Here is a 21,579-nt window from a genome sequence, read left to right as displayed (position 1 = left end):
AGTTAGTACGGCAAAATAGTAGCCTGTTAGGCACGACGCAAAACCGAGTGAAGTGAAAATAAATTAATAAATGGCGGCATGCGATTAATACGATAAAAAAAATGAACGCATTATGCTCGGCCCTTAATCGAATCGCAATTAATGCGTTAATGCTGACAGCCCTAATATATATATATATATATATATATATATATATATATATATATATATATATTTTTTTTTTTTTTAACAGAGAATGCACACTGATGGCTGTGGATTAAAGTGCATCACATGGTGATATACAGAAGTCTGCCATTATTGCCTCTGTGCTCTTAATCTGTGCTGCCAGTTTGTGGTCTGAGAAACTAGAAATCAGGTCATTTCTCACCACTAAGGACTTACTCAATGGTGTAGTGTGCTTTAGTCTTATTACTGCTACTGGATGTCAGGCATGTTGTATACAAGCTTCAGGATTGTGGGGAAAAGAGTACATTATACATTTACTTCTTAAAACCCATCTATGCATGTGTGACCCAGACTCCTGGGATGGATGATGATATATTAAATGCAAATAATTAGACTTGCTATTTATTATAGTCTTTCAGAGACTGTAGTGGGCTCCGCTCTTCTAGTGAAGATATTGGTATCATATGAAAGTAGACAATATAAGGAATCAAACCTTGACATACTAGCTTGTCAGAAAGGGGGCTAGTAACACTCTAAAGTTAGGCTAAATTTTGTCGAGGGCAAAAACTGACATTTTCAAGGAGGTCCCTTGAACTCTCAGCTCAAGATATCTGAATGAAAGTAGGTTCTATGGGTACTCCCTAGTCTCCCCTTTACAGACCTGCCCACTTGCTGCTAATCCCAGTATAATGCAGTATAAATGTGTTATTTCAGGCTATTCTAAAAAAGGTGTTTTTTATTATTTCTGTATACTGGGGTTCCTAAACAGTCTTGGAATTGCATAAATTAGATATGACTGGAAAGCTGAGACTTGTGGATTCAATGAGCCCAATTTTATTCATTCCCAGCTTTCAGGTGACATAGACCACTTTTATCTGACATTTGTGTTGACCTTTTATCTCCCCCTGATCATCCCCTGTCCCCCACCCCTCTAAAAAAAGAGGGCGGGAAGCTAAGAGCCAGCTAGGTTCGAATGAATGCATTTACTGAAATTTGAGGTGTTGTTTGGGGCTAAGGTGTTGAGATCAAATATTAATGAGTTGCTAGCAGTTATTTTAAGCAATCATTCACACGCACTAATTTCATTTGACTTTCTAATGAACATAAGGCAAAAGCTGGAAATCTTGCAGAAAACCACAATTAGCCTTGTGCTTCTAATATCTGGGTTTTAGATAATTGACTTTAATTATTTTATTTTAATTATAACTATAGTGCTATCAAGTATTTGAAGACAAATTTAAAATACTAACCTACTTTTAAAATAGGGAGCTTTGCTCAGCTTTCTCTCATCATTGTCTGATCTTATAATAATATAATTAATAGATCCTATCACTAAATGTATTATCGTTTTGCACATGCCAACATTTCCGTTAATACAAACACCCTGAAATATTTAGTTTGAAATTGAATGTTTTGAATTGAAAACATGTAGCAGCAAACCTTTCATACACAGGTCTGAACAAAGTGAACATTAAATCTTTATAGTTTGCAATAACTATATATATATAAATAAACACAGCAGTATGGTTCTCACAGTGCAGAGAGGTAATTTCATGGGAAATACATTTTCTGTAACTGCACTTAAGTATTTTTCCTTAAAATGTTATTATTATTATTATTATTATTATTACATGTTATTCCTCCCTACACTATTTGACATATGTCTGGTGTGTGACAGAGTTTTGCCTTTATCTGCAGTTAGAGAACTTAGTTGGATAAGAAAAACCAAACATATTACTTCTATACTTAGATCACTTAACTGGCTTCTGATAAATTACAGAATTGATTTCAAAATATTGCTCACTGTTTTTGAAATCATTTGAACTACATCTCTGACCTGCTCCCTGCTTACAAACCCTCCAGAACTCCTAGATCACCAGACACTGGTCTCCTAACTGTACACATAATCAGTAATACATCTGGTGAAGGTGCATTCAGTCATTATGAGCCCAATCTCTGGAACAAACTCTTTATGATGATATAAGATGTACCACAACTGTGTTGCTAAAAAAGCACCCTTAAGACCTAGCTACCTGTTCTATCAGTCCTATGGCTAGCTTGCCTCCATATCTCTGTCTGTCTGTCACTTTCCCTCTGTCCCTCCCCCTTTCTCCGACTCTCTCTTTCTCTTTGGGTATGTGTGGGTGGGTATGTTTATGTTGGTGGGTGGGCAGGGGATGACTAATCTTTCTAGATGTACTTAAACACGTGCTCATGTCTTACTATTTTATTTTGTTATCAATTGTTTTGTGTAAAGCACATTGAGCTTACATTGCATACACTGTGCTATATAAAGTTGACCTGACTTGACAGCCTACTTGGAGCTTCACCTTTAATTACATCCACAATTGCACTCTATAAAAAGAAACTACAGGGAGCCATGGTAACGACATGCACACGTCACAACACAGTCCTGAGCTAATGGGTCAGCTGACGTCACGTATGCACACAGACACACACACACACACACACACACACACACACACACACACATATAAAGAGCAAAATGCAATAAATAGACCTTGACGGGGGGAACATGACCTGCCGTGTCAGCGCTAGTGGCTACAAGTGCGAGTCAACGAGAGCCAAGCGGACTCACGCTGTACACGCCAACACAACAATCTGACAGCTGAGCGGCATTTGCTCTGAGATGCTCATCACTTCTTATTGTCCTCAGGCTGCTTTTTGCTGACTGCAGGGCTGCTCACACTCACACACACACACACACACACACACACACACACACACACTATTGTCTTATCTGGTTGAAGTGTAAGTAAGACAAGGCACTGCACCGCTGTGGGGATTCAAATCCTAGAGGGAGCCCCCCTGCTCAGTGCTAACTTTGGGTAACATCATTATAGGGTTGTTATATGCTCACTGTCCCTGAACAGCTGGCAGTGGCTTCCACAGGATTTCACTTTCGGATGAACACTACAAATGCAATGTGACCACCACGTTAATTAACCCTATCAATTAGAATAAAGTTTAACATCCTCTCAGAGGCAAACTGTCTAGAAAGAACATGTTCTCTTCACCCAAACAGTTTTTTTGTTGGCAATACTTTACAGTAAAATTACAGCAGTGCCAACTCTTTTTTGTTATATGACCAAATGTGCTTTAAAAACTTGCACAGGAAAATTGCACACCAAATATAATGCAAACAAAAACAAACTACATAATTTGAAATAAAGTTATCCAAGGCCCTGGGGAGACCAAGTGGATGATATCAATTCCCCCAACATGCATCTATTTACCCTCACTCTCTGAGTTCTGGATGTTAAAGAAATCGAGGATAGAGGAAGCTCCCTGTAGGTAATGGATAAAATGGCTGTAATATGTATTAAAATGTGCTGTGTAGCTTGCTTGTTGTCGTATTTGCAGGCAGAGCCATTATGACTTCAACTGTCAACATAAGCTGGTGCAGAATGCTATTTTGACAAACACAGGAGCAGGCGCTCCCACTCAGCCGTCTTTGTGTTTTGAAGCAGACACTGAAAAAGTATTCACACCAATCTGAACATACAGCCTCCAGTCAAATCCTCCTCCGGACGACCGAGCCACACTGAAAGACTTCATGTAAATCTACCCGTTGTCAATTGAATGAAATGAAACGAGGGAATAAAAGACAGCTCTGACTGACAGACTGAGAGAGGTGGAGAGGAAGCAGGAGGACAGGAAACAAGACATTTGCCGAAGAGAAACAAGAGAGGAGTGAAGGCAGGGTTTAGGGAAGAGGGAGAGGTGAGAGGAAGATAAAAACAGAAGCTGGAGAGGGTTAGAGGGGAGGAAATAAAAGAGGCAGGAATGAGAAAATATGGGAGGAGAGAGTAGGAACTGTGGAAAGAGGAGAGCTGGATTTGGCCGAGGAGGAGAAGAGATGAAAGGGGAATTGAGGAGTGGAGAGAGGAGAAGGGAGTATATGAGCTCCCAGATGTTTCTCAATGCAGCTAATCTGCATCCTAATAAGTGAGCAGGAAACTAATCAACTCATACAGTTCTGCCTGTCACTCTCCATCTCCGCATGCACACACACACACACACACACACACACACACACACACACACACACCTCAAGATGCTCATGCAGAGATACCCCCTCCCACTCTCCTCCCCATTGCCCATTATTTTGTCTTTCTTTCTAATTTTGGAGTTTATGACTTCTCCCATCTCCTCCCCCCTCAGCAGTAATCATCCATCCATCTGTCCACCCTGCAACCACTTGTGCTTTATTGTCTCTTACAGCTTAAAGTGGAACCATTTTGCTTCGTGTAAGACTTAATAATCTTAATGCATGTCCCTACTATGTTGCTCGGAAATCCAATGCGATTAATTTGTATACGTCTCTCCAATGACGGGGTCCAAAACGGACCAGTAGAAAACCTACCCGATATTCAAAGACTCAATTCAAATTTACACCGAGTCTGAATAGACCTGATGATAATAAGACCTGAAGCAGAGCGCGGTTTCGTTACGCATGGCCGTCACCTTCATTAAATCGCCTGAAAACGACACCAGCCTGCTACAGTATAACTGTACAGATCTCTACTGATCTCCACACATATCAGACTGCTCGGCTATAACTCGACTCAGACATTTCTCCATTCTCAGCTGAGATGGACAGCATAGCACTGCAGCGCTGCAGTCTTTATGCTGTATAAATTAGATTCAGCTAGCTGTCTTTTTTCCTCAGCTCATTGCTTAATCCCGATGATTTTCAGCGTACATACACGTTTTTAACATTATTGAAACTGAGCAGCTGATATTGGCAGCAAAAGTTAGCTGACTGCCGTCACTGCTCCTTTCTTTGCTGCCCTCCACCCGGGTGGGTGTGTATGTTTAAAGCCCTCCGTTATTCTACAGTATTAGGTAAAGATATTCGAATAGTTGAATATTTGGTTCCAGCCCTAGTTGTTTGTGTTCACCATTATTCATCTGATTGTGTTAAACAGTAGTAGTAGTAGTACTGTCAAAATAGTATGAGTGTAAAGTTACCTGAAATTTAACAGTTCTTTGTTTAGGTGTCACACATTGGTACGTTTGTCTAATTCTTGTAATTAATTTAAACAAGACTGAGCCAACAGCTTATTTTTACAGTCTATGGTTTACAGCCATACTAGTGACTCTATGAGGCTGTACTTGAGCTAAATGCTCATTTCAGCATGCTAACATGCTTACAGGTATAATGTTTAGCATGGTGCCTGTGTTACTTTAGCGTGTTAGCATTCTAACATTTGCTAATAATCACAAAACTGAAAGTAAAGCTGAGGCTGATGGAAATGTTAGAGTTTTGCGGGTATTTGGTCATTAAACAGAGTAATGAACAAAATGAAATTTGGACCAGATTGTGGTGTTAGATGAAAGGTTTAGAGGATCGAAGTTATTACTGAACAACTGACTGACCCACAGGCTGACATCTCATTAACTCTTGCATACGGACAATTAGCTAAATAAAACAAAAAAAACAATATATCAGTATTGCTCCATTATCATTACAAAAACTAAAAAGAATCTGGGATATTAAGTTTTTGAAAAGTAAATGAATGTCAGAGATTAGCACAGCTGAGCCCATGCAAAGTTTGCAATATTTTGCAGTATTTGCCAAGAAAACAAGCACAGTGGCTACAACTGAACTGCAATTATACATTAAATAGCATTCAACAAACCCCTTTGAGAAGAACCTTACTTGAAGGAGTATCCAAAAAAAATGGCTACAGCCATGATATGCTTTCTCTCTCTCTTTTTCTATGTATATATTTTTCTTTTTCTTTTCACAGAATAGCATCCTAGCTGCCAATCTTCTGTTGGTCTGCAGCTGTACTCAAAACGCCTCTAGTTCCTAAATAATATATGTACCTATGGCAACAGAGGTACTGTACAGGTCTTGATGATATGTACGTATGAGTGAACTATTGCATGTCAGGAGCACGGGAGGATAAGATGTCAGACCGGTACAGGTTCAAGTCATCTCAGTGTGAAAAGCCCAGCAAGAGTCCAGGCCTCTGGCAGGCTGCTGTCCGAGGCCATCCTGTGATGGATTCATCCCAGGAAGCCCGTGTGCTTCATGGGATCTTACCTTTCACTCACAAACTGTGCGCGCGCGTGCGCGCGCGCGCGCACACACACACACACACACACACACACACACACACACACACACACACACACACACACACACACACACACACACACACACACACACAAAGCCTGACACAAAGTCAATCCTTCAGCGGGTGTTCAATAATGCTCTGGGGAGGGTTGAGTGATGTCATCTTGAGAAAACAGGATTCCATCTTACAGAACGGAGGACGGAGGATCAGGCTGTAAAGCCACATCACTGTCTGACATAATGTGTCAAGTCTGAATATGAAGTTCACACACTCAGTCTCAATTATCACAGTGTGATGCTATCAGCCATGCTATCCGAGGCGCCTGAAAAGAAAAAGAACATTTCCCCTTAGGGGGGTTTCACAGGGAGGTGTGAGGCTATTAAGTTGCATTTGAGCTCACGTTCACAGGGGAGAGGAATGAAATGTCGACAGGGTGTAACACTTGACAGATACATTTTTATTTTGGCTGATTGTTGTTTGCTCGCTAGTTTGTCAGCTAGATGTAGAAAATGCAACGCTAAACATGTGTGAAATATTCACAACTAAACGTGTAACAGCTGAAGTTGAATACAGAGGAGAAGTGGAGGAGCTGACAGTGTTTGCATCGACGGGAGGGGGAGACAGGCATTTCGGTGTGGGTGTGTCTGTGTGTGTTTTGTTTGATGTGCTGCAGTGAGACAAGACATGGATAACGAAAAGAACAGCAGTGTCTAGAGAGGCGGCACAAAAGGAATTTGTGTTACAGCGGGATGAAGGAGGACAAGTCAAGGACATACACAAACGTACTTGTGCACACAGAAGCTGTCAGGCTAACTGAAAATAATAAAATGTCTCCTTTTACAATGTTTTGTTCATTGACATATCAAATAATATGTAATATTTTAGACATTTTCTCCCAAACATTTGTGCCGGTTGCTGTTGCCTGGAGATAATCTAGACTACAATTAGCCTCCTCTGATACCCAATCCAACAGAAACATAAAAACACTGTATTTCGAATATGAATAAAGGATATGATCTGATGATGTTCTGATCAATATTGTAACTGTGACTTCAATTATTGTCTAAAAATGAAAGGCCCTGCACACCTATGGTAGACCCACACAAGATATTTGACAAATTAAATCTTCCCGATGAAATACATTGACCTAATGTAACATAGTTCTGCTCATCTGCAAACCTAAGCAAACAAGCACCTGTGATGGTGTGCAGGGCATTGTCAACTGAGTGAGTCTCTACTGAGCATGATCACAAAACTAGAGCTGATTAATCCATTAGTTGTCAACTATTAAATGAATCGCTAACTATTTTAATAATCAATTCATCGCTTTGAGCAATTTTTTAAGAAAAATCCAAATTCTCTGATTCCATCTTCATAAATGTGAATATTTTCTAGTTTCTTCACTCTAATATGACCAATCATTTTTCACCATTCTCTGAAATTTCATAGACCAAACAATTAATCAAGAAACTAATTGTTTCTTTTTATTTGCGCTGTAATCAGGGCATCATTGGAAAAGAGAGCTTGCTCTCAATGGCCCTCCCTGAATATAAATAAAGGTTATAATAAAAATGTGTTTTTAATGAATAAAGAGCATCATGACTATACAATGTATCTCAGGCAGTATGTATTAGACAGGTCAAATTTGTGTGTATATGTAATACTTGGCAAAGAATACTGATTACATACTATAAGTATCCAAGTAAGTGTGTGTACTATCGTGTTCACGAGGGCATGGTGATGATTTATGTGTGTTTCTTGTGATTCTGAAAGCAGGAGCAGTTGTATCCCCTCCCTTTTAAAAAAGACAACACAACAACTGTTCGCCAACTGTTCTGATACAGAAAGGGATCAACAACGCTCTTTTTAGTTCTCCTACTAATGAGCAGAGCAGAGTGACAGATTAAACTGTGCAAAGGCCCGCCCTAGAGTGGAACTATTTTTGCTTTCCTCAAATGTCACTAGGCACTAACGCTGTACCAACATTTTGACTTCAGAAGACAGTGTCTTGATTTTTACAATCAAAAAATAAAATCTACTAACTGAAAGGAAAAAGCAGTAATCCAAAAATATAAAAACTATTTCTGAGCATCGCATGCAGATATCAAAGCTACCGTTGCTTCTAGTCTAGTAGACATCATATGTGAATATCAGGATTAAAGTGTGACTGAAATACAGCCCATTGCACAGTGTGTGATATTTCATCTGAATTAGTGAACATCATCATCTTTAGAATAGACAGAATAAAGGTTATATTTCTGCCATTGGAAGTGGAAAGTGACAGGTCACATGGGGAGAGAGGGAGGAGGCTGACATGCAACGAAGGTGCCAGGATTTACATGGTGACCACCACAGCCATTAGTGTTTAGTAGTAAAACAGTAAATGATTAACTTAATTAACGGTTTTACATGTGGCTCCTCACTACAACTAATTACGCTATCGTTTTATTTCATATCAGTGGTGTGAAATATGTACTAGTTCCCAATGTCACACAGCCAGAGGTTGGTTTGCAACCAAAATTAGGATGATTTTAACACTTTACAATAATAACGTGGAACACCAGAAGCCACACATAATCCATAAAAACAAACAACCTAGTGAGAAATTAGACTGACTGCCAACAAAACAAGGTTCATAGTATCTGCCTCTTAATGGAAACTTTTAGTAAAAGACGTGGGCATTTTACTGTGCCCTTTCCAACAACAAACAACAAGTAAAACAAGATCAATTTCAAGTTGTAGCCTATTGGGGTGGCAGTAGTCTGTAGTAGGGTTGGCTATCGTTTGGGTTTTTTCCGATACCGGTACAAAAACGATACTTTTAAACGGTGCCTGAACTGAAATATATATAATATATTTATAATGTATATAATATAAAATATAAAAAAAGGAGCAAAAACGACAGTTGGCGACATCAAAGAACGGCTTGTTTAAGGCCATATGGTCAAAATTAAATGATTGATTAATAATGTAATAACAATAACTTATAACAATGACTTATTTCACCAGTAAATTGCTGGTAAACGACAAAAACAAGCACCAGACGGGAAAAGGGTATTTCACAATAACTTAAAATGCACCACAAGGCTGGCGAGTTTCAAGTAAACGCACCGTCCTGCTGTTGGAATCCTCTCCAGGGAAATACAGTCACACTTTACACCGCTTAACCGTTGTGTTTAATCCACCTACTAGCTAACGGTAACGTAGCGTCTCGTGCAGCGATGCTTCTGAAAAAAAAAAAAAGTCAGGCACCGAAATTTTCGTTCTTATTCGGTCTCGTTACTACTGTTTACGTCGCGGTGCCCTGTTGGCACCGCGGTTCGGTACCCAACCCTAGTCTGTAGGGAGTTGGGTTGGGAACCAGAGGGTCGCTTCAAGTCCCCATAGGTTAAAAGTTCAAGTCCCCATATGGACCAAAGTATGGTGGTGGACTGGTAGCTGGAGAGGTGCCAGTTCACCTCCTGGGCACTGACAATGTGCTCTTGAGCAAGGCACCGAACCCCCAGCTGCTCGGGGGCGCCTTTCCATGGGCAGCTTCCTCACTCTGACTCCATTAGTGCATGTAGAGGTACTGAGCATGTGTGTGTATTTCAGGCCTGTGTGTAATGTGTGTAATAACAGAGTGAAAACATTGTAATTTCCCTTGCAGGACTAATAAAGTATAAATTATTATTATTATTATTCTGCTTCCGCTCTTGTGTCATGAAGGGGGAGTTATCAATGGCACCAACTAGACTAGGAGATGTGGGCCTTACAGCACTGTATTAGCAGTGTGTATCCCTGTTTAAGTAATATAGAAGCTTATAGTGGAGAAGCAGGGAAAGAGAGTATTTAAAGTGACCTTTTGGGAGAAGTCTTGTGTGGACAGTGGCCATTTTAATTCAGGTTGAATAGAACAAAACACTCAGACAAGATCACCTTTTCTCCACCAACTGAGTAGCTTGAAGCTAGAAATCTAAATAATGTGACAGATAATAGTCATCATGACCATCTGGTTTCTAGGTCTGGGAAAAGAGCTGCTCATGTTCAATGATTGTATAATTGGTCTATGGGGGGGCGGTTTTGGTAAAAAAGTACAAAGAACACACTAAACCATTAACATTTCAGTTGCATTTCTCTATATATAATTTGGGAAATAGAATAAGACAGAAAGAGGCCTTTCTCTTTCTTCATGTGCCCCATCCAATAAACTGTTTCAGGCCTGTGGAGAGGAGAGAGGAACAGAGCGACCTAGCAAATTACTTAGCAAATCAGTCACTTACCCATCACTTTAACGAAGTAGGCATCAGCTTCAAAATTGTTCTTCAAAGCATGGATGATCAAGTCGTTTTTGCCCTCTGCCTGGCTGAGAACCAGCATGTCTAATATACCCTGCAAATGAAGACAGGCATATAGATAAGGGACAATGGGAGCATGGTGTGTGTGTGTGTGTGTGTGTGTGTGTGTGTCTTCTGATGTACATTTTTATCCCTCTAACATACTGGGTGACTGATCCAGCATTATATTATCATCTCCGCTCTTCATTTTTTCTTTTCCTCACTACGTCTCTCTCTCACATTTATAAAGCCTCTCTCAGAGAGAGAGAGAGAGAGAGAGAGAGAGAGAGAGAGAGAGAGAGAGAGAGAGAGAGAGATGAATTTAACAGACAGGCTGCGTGAGCAGTAATAATTAATTCTGATAAGATAGGCACATACAGCAGATTGCAATACAGTCGCACATTCTGGGTGTGGGTGTGTGGAAGAATCTGTGAAAGATTTTGACAAAGTATGTATGTTTACAAGTGTGTAAAACTGTGTGTGTTTTAATGAACACCATTGTCACCATCGAAATTCGGGTTAACATAAAAGACAGGCAGTGTAAAAAAACTGAATGTATGAGAGGTGTAGAAAAACCATATAATAGTGCTTCTTCTTGTAAATACAAAGACTGAGTAAAGTAGGCTTGCACACAAGCTACTGTATGCACTTTAAACAACATTCCTGATTAGAAACAAACACTAAACTGAACACGACATCGTCCTCTTCAGTCCAATTATGGAATATTACTTCTGAGCATGAAAGGAAAAGCATACACTTAAAGTCATTTTGTTGACGTCGAAAAAAGCTTTACCCATAATCCACTTTTCTGCATTAGAGAAATCAAATCTTCTTGTGTGCTCTGTCAGATGTATTCATTCTCTTCTCAATTTGGCATATAATTATTTAATAATGTAGAAATGGGGATGTCATTTTAGCAGCATATCTAACTATCTCATACGTGGATGCCTGTGCATTACTTAGACAGATAAGAGGCGACGGACAAAGGTGGGGGACATTTAGAGAGAGAGACATCTAGAGAGACAGATGTAGTAAAAGCTGTGAAGAAATGGAAGGAAAAAAAGAACAAGAGAAAGGATGGTGCTGTATGTGACCAAAACAAGCTCCGAGCAACGTTATCTCAACACACAACTACTCACGTCCTCATAGATGTCAAAGAATGTTGCCATGATGGCATTTTGGATGGCTCCCAGATCTGATTGGTCCCAGTGGATGTGGAACATCCTTCCTACACTCTGGCAACTGGTGTTGCTACAGGGCACGTTCTCCAACAGAAAGGCCTGCTGACCACTGGGAGGCAGAGAGAAAGAGAAGGAGAGAGGGAAGGTGGGAAAATGCATGTTATCAATTGCATCTGGATGGTCACAATGAAGCATCTTGATAAACAGAATAGGAAAATTGCTCATGTCACCAGCTGATCAGTCTGACTTTTTTAAAGGCTCAATCATACCAGCTGACTCTTAAAATCAGTCACATTCAAATACGCCAATGTGGTGGTATTTAAAATCTGGAAAATCACTCACTGCTGACTCCTCACATACCATTTCTGAAGCTGACCCTGGTACCACCCCCAACTTCCCCCTCCTCTTGCTATGAGCTGGACTGATGCATACATCAACATATTGGTATTATATCACAACGAGGTGTCTAAGCTAGGAGTCTGATGCTTAGGCCAAACATAATAGTGCTGTATTTCTTACAATAAATAGTCCACAATCCTTTGTGATGTAATACAAGTGTCTATGACTGAACTATAAATGGTGACCATGTGGAATGTACTTGGGCTTTTATACCAAATGACATTTGTTATATTTCACTCTATACAGTTTTGAACCAGAAAATCCATTTGGTAACACTCACTCTGTCCATAACTCCTACTTACTTTACCCTTAATGTACTTGTGTCATGGAGCTCCAATAAAAGGTGATTTTACCCTCTTAAATGTACAACTCTCGACCCATTTAAAAAAAAGCTCAACCTAGATCCCTCTACAACTAGTACATATCAGCAATCTCTAATCTAGGCTTCCTCAGCACAGTCATTGAGAAGACTGTTGGTTTACTTCCTAACTGTCAATCAAATAAATTACATTTGTCAATCAGGGTTTGTGCACAAGGCAGTCCTGAAACAGCCCTTCTCAACATACAGTAATCAATGATTTAAGAGTACTACTGGAGAACCCGTTTGGAGCCTGTGTCTGTTCAGAACAGGCCGGTTGCTTGGTTCCCATTATTTCTTTCCCCATAACTTTATCTAACTATAAGCGCGGTTTAATTAGGCGAGGCTTGGCTGCGGCTCATCTAGACATTCAATGTGTCCCCTTTAATACGTCTAGCCGTCACGCATCCAGGTAGCGATGTGGCCCGGGCGAAGCAAGCAGCTGCAGCGCGCGGATGTCTGGAGAATTGTGCGCAACACACACATGCACAGAGGTTCCTCGATTTATAGTTAGATATAGTGACTCTCTGTGTGTTGGTTTCTAGCTTTAACAGAGAATAAATAAATTCTGCAACATATTAAGTTTCAGGGTGGATTTACTCTTTTCAAAATAAGAGCATCAGTATTTAAGAGAACGAGAGCTGCCTCAGGCTGGAGCCCCAAGCCCCTGTGGTAGTACAAGAGCCACAGGCACTGCTCTCCTGCTCTGCTGCACATATGTCTACCCCCAATTAGATAAGAATTACCTTGCTACACATACTGCACAGCTCACAATTTTGCATGCATGCATTTGTAGCAAGACACACAAACATGTACTTCTTGTCTACCAACAAGGGGAATCATTTCTATGTTTAATTATTTTCTGCTTGATTGGATATACAGCAAACTTTGCATTGTTGTGGCCACACACTGCATTTGGCTTGTTTGTGGATTTTGGATAAGTGGCAAGTAATTTACTAGAGCTGAAATAAAACCCATCCACTTTGGGACTATCTCTGCCTGTCCTTTGTGTGCTCAGTACTTGTCAGCACCCCCCATTTGATTCCCTGGGGATTGAATTCCCTTCTTTCTCTATCTATGTGTCTTTCTGTCTTTGGAGACAGCTCCCTGTACCTGTTCTTAGATCTCCATGGTAGTGGTGATGGGAAAAACAGGCTCTGGTCTAAAAAAAAGACTAATCATGAAAGCCCTCCCTCTCTCAGGACTTTACTCCCCACCCTTCCCTCTCTATCCCAATGCAAGTGTCTTGGGAGTGGAGGGGAAGGCAGAATACAAGCTAAGAGCCTGGTGGGACATCTGTCATCTAGGATGCTCTTTAAAACTCACACTTAAAAAGAATGTGTGAGGCAGGGATATAATATAAAATGTGCCACCCTTGCAGCAAAATTTTAATCTGTCACAATGTCAAAAAAGAGGGATATCTAACTAAAATGGAAGGGGTCTCTGTGTGTCCGTCCTTTGGGGTTTCTCGACTTCACACTTGGCGGGGTGTATTTTTGAGAATCCAATGTGCAGTGTTGAGTGCTAACTCTTGAGATCTGCAATACATATTTATAAGTAGTGTGTCTAGTGTATTGAGAAGGGACCCCTATGAACTGTTACAATGCCGAAGGGCATGCTGGGTACAGCTCGCTCTTAGTCACTCGCAACAGTACGTTCAAGAGCCGATGAAGAAAGAGAGACCAGAGAGACCGGAGATGTTACATTCTAGCAAACTCAACCACTTCAAGCATCAGCGATGAATGCTTTTTGTTCCAGGAAAAAGACTTTTCACAAATAGCTAGCCGTTAGCAAATGACGTGTATACTCGATCATTGCCAGGGGATGCAACTATGTCATGGTGTATTGCTCAGGACCAAAGGAAGCGCAGTGTAGAGTGTGAAGCTGTTCTCAAGAAAGCTGCAAGCAGCGTTTCGAACAGGCACGTTTTGTGGGAGTGTGTTCCTTGATAAAAACGTTGATTGATTACTGTCATTAGTATGCTGTTGTCACCCACCCTGAAACTGTGTTGACTTTGCTTGGGCAAAATGCACATTTGTGGAGAAATTAGTCTGAAGTGATGTATGATACACGGCACGATAGAGACAGATAAAAGTGTTTTCTTGTCGTAACATGTCCCAACCCTACAATGTGACACCAAAAGTTTATCTTTATTATTATGACTTCAAATCTCTACAAAAGGAGATTGAGACAAAAACAGATGAATTCAGCATGAAAACAGCAAACAGGGATGGAGATGCTGTCACGGTCCAGGCTGTGCCTCTCCCTCATTCTTTGGGTTTCTTGCTGGTTACCTGCGTGTTCTCTCTTTATCTCTCTATCTCTCTGTCTCTCCCTCCCTCCCTCCCCCTCTCCCTCTCCCTCTCCCTCTCTCTCTCTCTCTCTCTCCCTCTCCCTGCCTGTGTGTGTTTGTCTGGCCGTGGTGTTCCATTCCACTCCTGCTGCCAATCAACCTGCACACCTGCGAACCATCCACTCATCAAGCTTTTGGGTCCAAAATTAACACTGCCTAACAGATGTCAAACTGCCAAGTCTCTCACACTTAGGCTACGTTCAGACTGCAGGCTTTAATGAATCAATCAATTCAATTTATTGCCAGATCCGATTTGATTTTGACTGACACTGTTCACATTATTTATATAGATGTATCTTTCACTATGTAAAGTCCATGGGAAAGTGCACAATTGTGACGAGAGAGTGAAGTCAGAGTCGCATGAATTCCAATCTGACTGTCCAGACTGAGGTCGCATTTTAAAAAAATCGGATTTGGACCACATATGAAAGTGGCCCAAATCAGAACTGGAAAAGGTTGGATGCCATGTGACTTGGGATGTTCACACTGTCATGGAAAAATCCGATATGAGCAGGAAAAAAAAAATCGGATTTGGGTCACTTTGGCCTGCAGTCTGAACGTAGCACCACACACACACACACACACACACACACACACACACACACACACACACACACACACACACACACACACACACACACACACACACACACACAATAAAAGCACAGGTTGGCTTCAACCTAGCAATCCAATTGGTACTTAAATGTGCTCTGTATGCCAGAATGCAGGAGTAGTTCATCAGTTCAGCTGAATTTTGGCAGTGGTGGACGGTTTGATGAAGACCTTGTACTACCATGCATCAACCTCTGTGCATGAACACTGGGTTTTCATTACAGAAAAATTTGATGCATGGCAGTGGGAAAGCTACATTAAGAAGGCAAAGTTCAATGAAACTTCTAAAATATGACATGCACTTTTAGACCTAATATTCATTTTAATAAATACAGTAAAAAACGCAATGGAAATTCAAATGATGAAATAGGCATTACATTACTGGACTGGTCTGACCAAAACTGTATGTAAAACATCTTTCTACCTGCCAGTATGCCATACCTGCTGATTCTCCCACATACAGTATACATATTTGTCATTGTGGTCTAGCCTGTACTTGGTATATTACAGTATTATCAATTTAAAAAGATCAACCTAAAACAATAATCAAGCTTTGGATGTTTTTTTCATTCCAATTTATTATCTGCACGCAACTGAGTAAAACAAATTCACTTTTTTTATTTTGTGGCAGCATTTCAAATAGTCCCTTTCATTTTATCCGAAACTTGCTGGAATCAGAAGCGGACATTGCAATGTAAGTGCAATATTAGGGTTATTGTACAGGTAGGTTAGTCACAAATGCTCATATAGTAGGAAAGGTCTGGATTCAGCTGCCAATATGACAATCATCTTTATTTAAACACCGCAAACCCCAGAAAAGTGCAAGAATTTAATTAACTCCTAAAGCAGACACATAATGACTTGAGCACACAGATTCAAATAGCGTCAGTTCAGATGGCAGTTTTCTCTGTAGACGTGCTGGTGTTTTAGAATGTCTGCATCTTTATGTGTGGGAAGGGGGAGGGGTGGGACTGGGGACTTGTACTGTATTAACACTTGGGCTGTGATTATACATATACTTGCTGGAGGTTTGGTTAAAGGTCATTCTGTGTTATCCATCAGTAGAGCATATGCACTATACCCTTCCTCCCTTCTCATTAGGCTTAAAGTTAACAGCACCTACAGAATGTGACCAGTCACTAAGGACCTGCCACTGCAGCACCTAGTGGTCAAGACACACTCCTAATGGTGAGCACTGATTGGCTCAGTGGCAGATAATCAGGTCTCTGGCTGCAAGAAACTGCGCAATTTTTTCAGGAACAGCAAGTGTGTGTGTGTGTGTGTGTGTGTGTGTGTGTGTGATTGTGTGTGTGTGCACAGATAAAAATGCGGCCATTTCATAGCTGTAGGATGAACTTTAGAAGGCTTTGATTGTTATCCACCAATGTGTGTGTGTCCTTTCTAAGACTTCTGTACTTCAAAAGAACCTCTCTCCTGCACCGCAGGGGTGGTGATGAACTCGAGGTCACACACACACACACACACACACACACACACACACACACACACACACACACACACACACAGAGAGAAAACAAATCTGTTAGATTTGTATTAACTGTAGTAGGTTTGACTGCAAACCTGCTAATATTTTTGAGCTTTGTCAGCCGGACACTGGCACCATTTCACTTGCATATGTGTGTTGAGAATGTGAAATAGTTATTTGGTTACACTGTGGTGAATGACCCGGATTGGCAATATACATTGATTGGTTAAACTCTGATGCAAACCAATCAGTTATGGAATCTTCTATGTCTCCTCTCGCTTTCTCATAAGCAAAGAACAATGTACAAAACATTCAGGGAGCAGCGACAGATTTTTAGCTGGAGCTAACCCTCAGATCTTATCAGCTGTTGTTTGTACGTTCATTCTGTGAGGAGCTTGATGACAGGCCAAAAGAAAACTTGGCTGTTGCCAGGTTTTGGTGCTTTCTGCAAGCTGGTGTCGATACACAGCAAACGAACATTTGTGAGGGAAGAAACTCCACTCACTAACACCACTGTACAATCACGTGCTTTTGTATTTCCAAAAAGACCAAACGAGTGAGGCGTCTTCTCTCCAGCTCATCGTGTTATGTCAATTTCAGGAGTCGCATTCTCCCAGTGAAACGTTTAATTATATCCTATAATTAGTTATAGATTATCTACTTAATAGTTAAGGTGTGCCACATTTAGCAGGTGACAACTGTTATTTGTTATATCTCATGCTGCTATGTATATATTTAATTTTTACGATATGTACAGATGGAGCATCTTTGGTTTGGGTTGAAATTTAGATTGTAGCGTGTAATTCAAGGGCTGTTAAGCGATAAAAGAAAATCAAATTCATACCATGCTTTGTGATTAATAAATCTAAATTAAATGCCTATGTCAATATTTGCTGTGAGAAACATTTAAAAATAAAAAAAATTTAAAGTTTCTCCCCCTCCTTTAATCTCTGATCACTCACACACACACACACACAGCAGAGTACTTGGCAGTACCCTAACTTGTTGCTCTCGCTACCAATACTAACTGCACTGTCTCAACAATGTTAGGCTGAAAAATGTGCTGTTCTGTTGGGAATAAGCTATGAGCAATCCGCTAGCTGCTGGGATATTTTCCTAACAGTAGATGAGAGAGACTAGGAGGAAACACTGGAGCACATAGTGGAGGTGTGTTTATTTGTGCTTTAGAACATTACCGCAGTGAAACAATCAGAAAATAATGTATTTCTCTGATTCACTGTTTTTTTCTCGCTAATGCTTAGCTTCCTCTCTACATTCACTCTCTACCTCGCTCTGCTCACTGTCTCTCTGGCAGGACGAGCTGGGGAGGAGGGGCCGACTTTGAATGCTGTGTTAACTAACACCAGCTGACCAGAAGAACATTATGTTGAGATTGCTCGTACATCCGATCGGCTTCTCAAATCAGATCTTTAAGACAGACTTTCTGCACTGTTGCTAGTGATCAGACTGGAGTTACGTGTCCAGATATCACCAACCTATCTAAATGCTACACTGGGGATGCGGCTTTCCATCGCCAAGTTACGAGGTTGAGAAATGGAGGTCAATTTCGCCCACCAACTGCGCTGTCAAGTTGCGGTGCAAATCAGGCTGTTGTTCTCCATGTTATCCTCCATAGCGCTCCGCTAGTAGCAGCATCTGCTCAGCACTTCCGTCACTCTGGACTTGATGTTGTAGTTGTGTCGCTTTGGGAGTCACATTAAGCTATTTTGTTGAGTTACCTCTTTAGCGAAATGCTCGGCGTGAACTTAAGGTGGGCTTTTAATTTTAAAAGGTGAAACCAGAAAGAGTAAAGCTGCAATGCGATTGACAATGTGGAAGTAAATAAAGGTTCATGCTGGCTCGGACTGCAGAGCCTCTGTGTTTTTATTTTATTATCTGCATAAACATATGCCCAATTCATAACCCTCGGCTACATGGACCCTTTGAGATCCGAAATGAGTGGCAAGAGTGTCGAGACTGAGACACATCTGTAGAAATACGATTGGAATCACATGTCAAACCACCTTCAAATGTGGAGCCGATCTGTCCAGACTTTCTAAAATCAATCTGGATACAATCTAGATATTCCAGATAAAACTGATTTGGGATGGCAGCTTGAACAAGGCAATAATATACTTTAATATTAACTTAATGTTCGACCATTTCCACCTAATGTTTAGCTGGATAATTAGCCTGCTGGTCAATTAAGTTTAAGCTCCTCATTTTGAGAAGGTAAAGGCATGGCAGAAAGTTTAACGCAACACAAAATGTTTTCATTTTGTTTGGTGTCAAGTCCTGCGATTAAGCAACAGCGAGCAAAGTCAGTTAACTTTGTTAATTGGAACATTGATGTAAGCTTGACATTTTTTTTAAATTAAATTGGATTAATGAAAAACAACACTTTAAAAGTAAGAGCAGTATGTTCTTTTAGCCTGTGTCTGCACTAATGTCAGCATGTGTGTGTTGAGAATGTGCGAGGGTGTGTGCCTGGGGGCTTTGATTGTTGTATGAACCCGGTGTCAGCATTGGTGTGTGTGTGTGTGTGTGTGTGTGTGTGTGTGCCTGTTCCTAGCTCTACCCTCCTCCCCTCTAATTGGCCTCCAGATGGGCAGCCGGCCGGCGGGAGGCTGACCGCTGATCACAACGACCCTTCTCTCCCTCCACCTCAGGCTCTTCGAGAGGCCACTGTTACCTGCCCACCTTTACTGTTTCCCCATTTATTCCTCCACTCATCCCTCCATCTCTCTACTCATCTCCCTCAAGCTGAGAGGCTACCTCCTTCTTGATGTCTCTCCTTCCCTTTCCTATTTCCTCTTATCCACTCATACTATCCTCCTCCACCTTCATCCATCTGCCTTTGTTCCACATTTTCGCCCACTAATCACAACACCAAGTACTCTGTTAAAATGCCTTCTAGCCGTGTGTTATTTTTGCAGTGTGATGTGGGTGCATTTGATAATGCTCTTTTCAGTTTTGACGATGGAAGCAACACAGCGGCAGACTCGTCTCTTCTTTCCTTGGCAAAAAATGACCTAGCGTCCCCCCCCTCTCCTCCTACACCACTTCACAAAGCCTCGGTCTCTTGATAAAAAATGCCTTTCAGGTTGGTTGGCCTTAGTCATGCACTGTTTATTTAACTTTGTCTATTAGTCATCTATTAACATTACTAGATTTCTGTGTCAAAAGAGATTGTTGTCACATATTCATATTATCAATATTAAACATTTTGTTCTATGTTTTCAGAGGAAAAAAAAAAACTACATAAAATAAAGTTTGCACTGGCTTTGTGCGAGGATAACCTGCGGCTCCCTAATGACAATCAGTTATAATTACTTTTCTTATAGTCCTCAAATAAGACTCTAGTCAGTATGGTAATGATGGTTCTTTTCAGTAATGGCAGTTACAAATCACTGTACTCCACTCCTTGATGCTTTTACAATTTTCACTCTCTCTGTTTAATTTTTTCATCTTGGGGAGTTTTCATCTCCTCAATTGCTATTGTCCTTCACCTCTGTGGTAGAAGTACAGCACATGTAGACACACAAAGATACCAGCAGGTTTCAAAACAAAACCTTCACATTCATTGTTTTAAAGCAAAAACATTGACTGAAAGTGGCTTTTTGGGATTCCACTAATCTAACGATCATGAAGAATTACCATTATAAGAGAAACAAAAGCACTAGTAACTTATGTTGAGGATGCAGAGACAAAATAAAGTCAACTTCTCCTAGATATACTGTGGCATGGATTGTACCTCATTTGTACATCGCTTTGGACAAAAGCATCTTCCGAATGAATACATGTAAATCTAAAATGCAGTGAGAGTAGACGTATGGACTGTATATTACATCCGTGGTTCCAAACTTTGCTTTCGTGACCCGTAAATACAAAGTCCTTTCTACTTGTGACCCCTCGTTGCAGGACGCATGTGTGAGAGTTGTGAGCAGTTCAAGTGAAGAGGGATTTTACCCTAACAGACCATTTTACACATACAGTAAAGGTCAGCCATGATGAGTACTACTCAAACTGTTGTGTATTGGAGGAGCTTTTGGAAGTTAAAGAAAATAACAAAAAGCTGGGCTATTTTCTAAAACTTTATCTAATTTATCTCACTTTACCTAGTCTCGAAGTAGGCGTAGATGTTGTAAGGACTTTAACATACACTGTCACTACTTACGCAAACACTACGGTAAACCCAAGCTGAAATGACTCCGATTTAAAAGGTCACCAAATTATTGACAGATGGACAGTGAGAGAGAGACTGACAGAAATAAAAGAAGAGAAAAAGGCATGTGTATGAAAGGTGACTGAATGGAAGGAGAGGGCAGGTCTGCACAGATGAAGTGACAGCGAGATGTTGTCAAGGCCCTGAGACACTGGTTTCTCATTCTGTTAGCCACTGTGGTGACGGACACAGGCGGTGACTCACAGCAACACACAATCAAAGTCAAAGTACATCTACGGTAGTGTCACTCCTCTACACGAGCCTCCTGCCATCACTCATTCTTTCATCCACCCTGCCTGCACCTCGCCTCTCACTCTGTTGTGTTACAAAGTCAGCTTTCTTTTCAGTCTGTCCTTATTTGTCTTTTTGTTCAC

The 21,579-nt window shown here is 40.8% G+C and overlaps 1 protein-coding gene across 1 annotated transcript in view; it reads right to left on the bottom strand.

The window, feature by feature from the left end:
- Positions 1-21,579, bottom strand: part of itfg1 (integrin alpha FG-GAP repeat containing 1) — a 162,715-nt gene that overhangs the window by 43,559 nt on the left and 97,577 nt on the right. Inside the window, exons 11-12 of the mRNA XM_031309162.2 lie at positions 11,731-11,881; positions 10,538-10,646 (exon numbers count right to left, since the gene is read on the bottom strand). Coding sequence (XP_031165022.1) covers positions 10,538-10,646; positions 11,731-11,881 — 260 coding nt within the window. The remainder of the gene's footprint in view (positions 1-10,537; positions 10,647-11,730; positions 11,882-21,579) is intronic.

The sequence above is a fragment of the Sander lucioperca genome, chromosome 3 (assembly GCF_008315115.2).
Source record: "Sander lucioperca isolate FBNREF2018 chromosome 3, SLUC_FBN_1.2, whole genome shotgun sequence".
Lineage (NCBI taxonomy): Eukaryota > Metazoa > Chordata > Actinopteri > Perciformes > Percidae > Sander > Sander lucioperca.
Note: the sequence above shows the minus strand (reverse complement) of the source record. Positions and strands in the feature narration are given on the sequence as shown.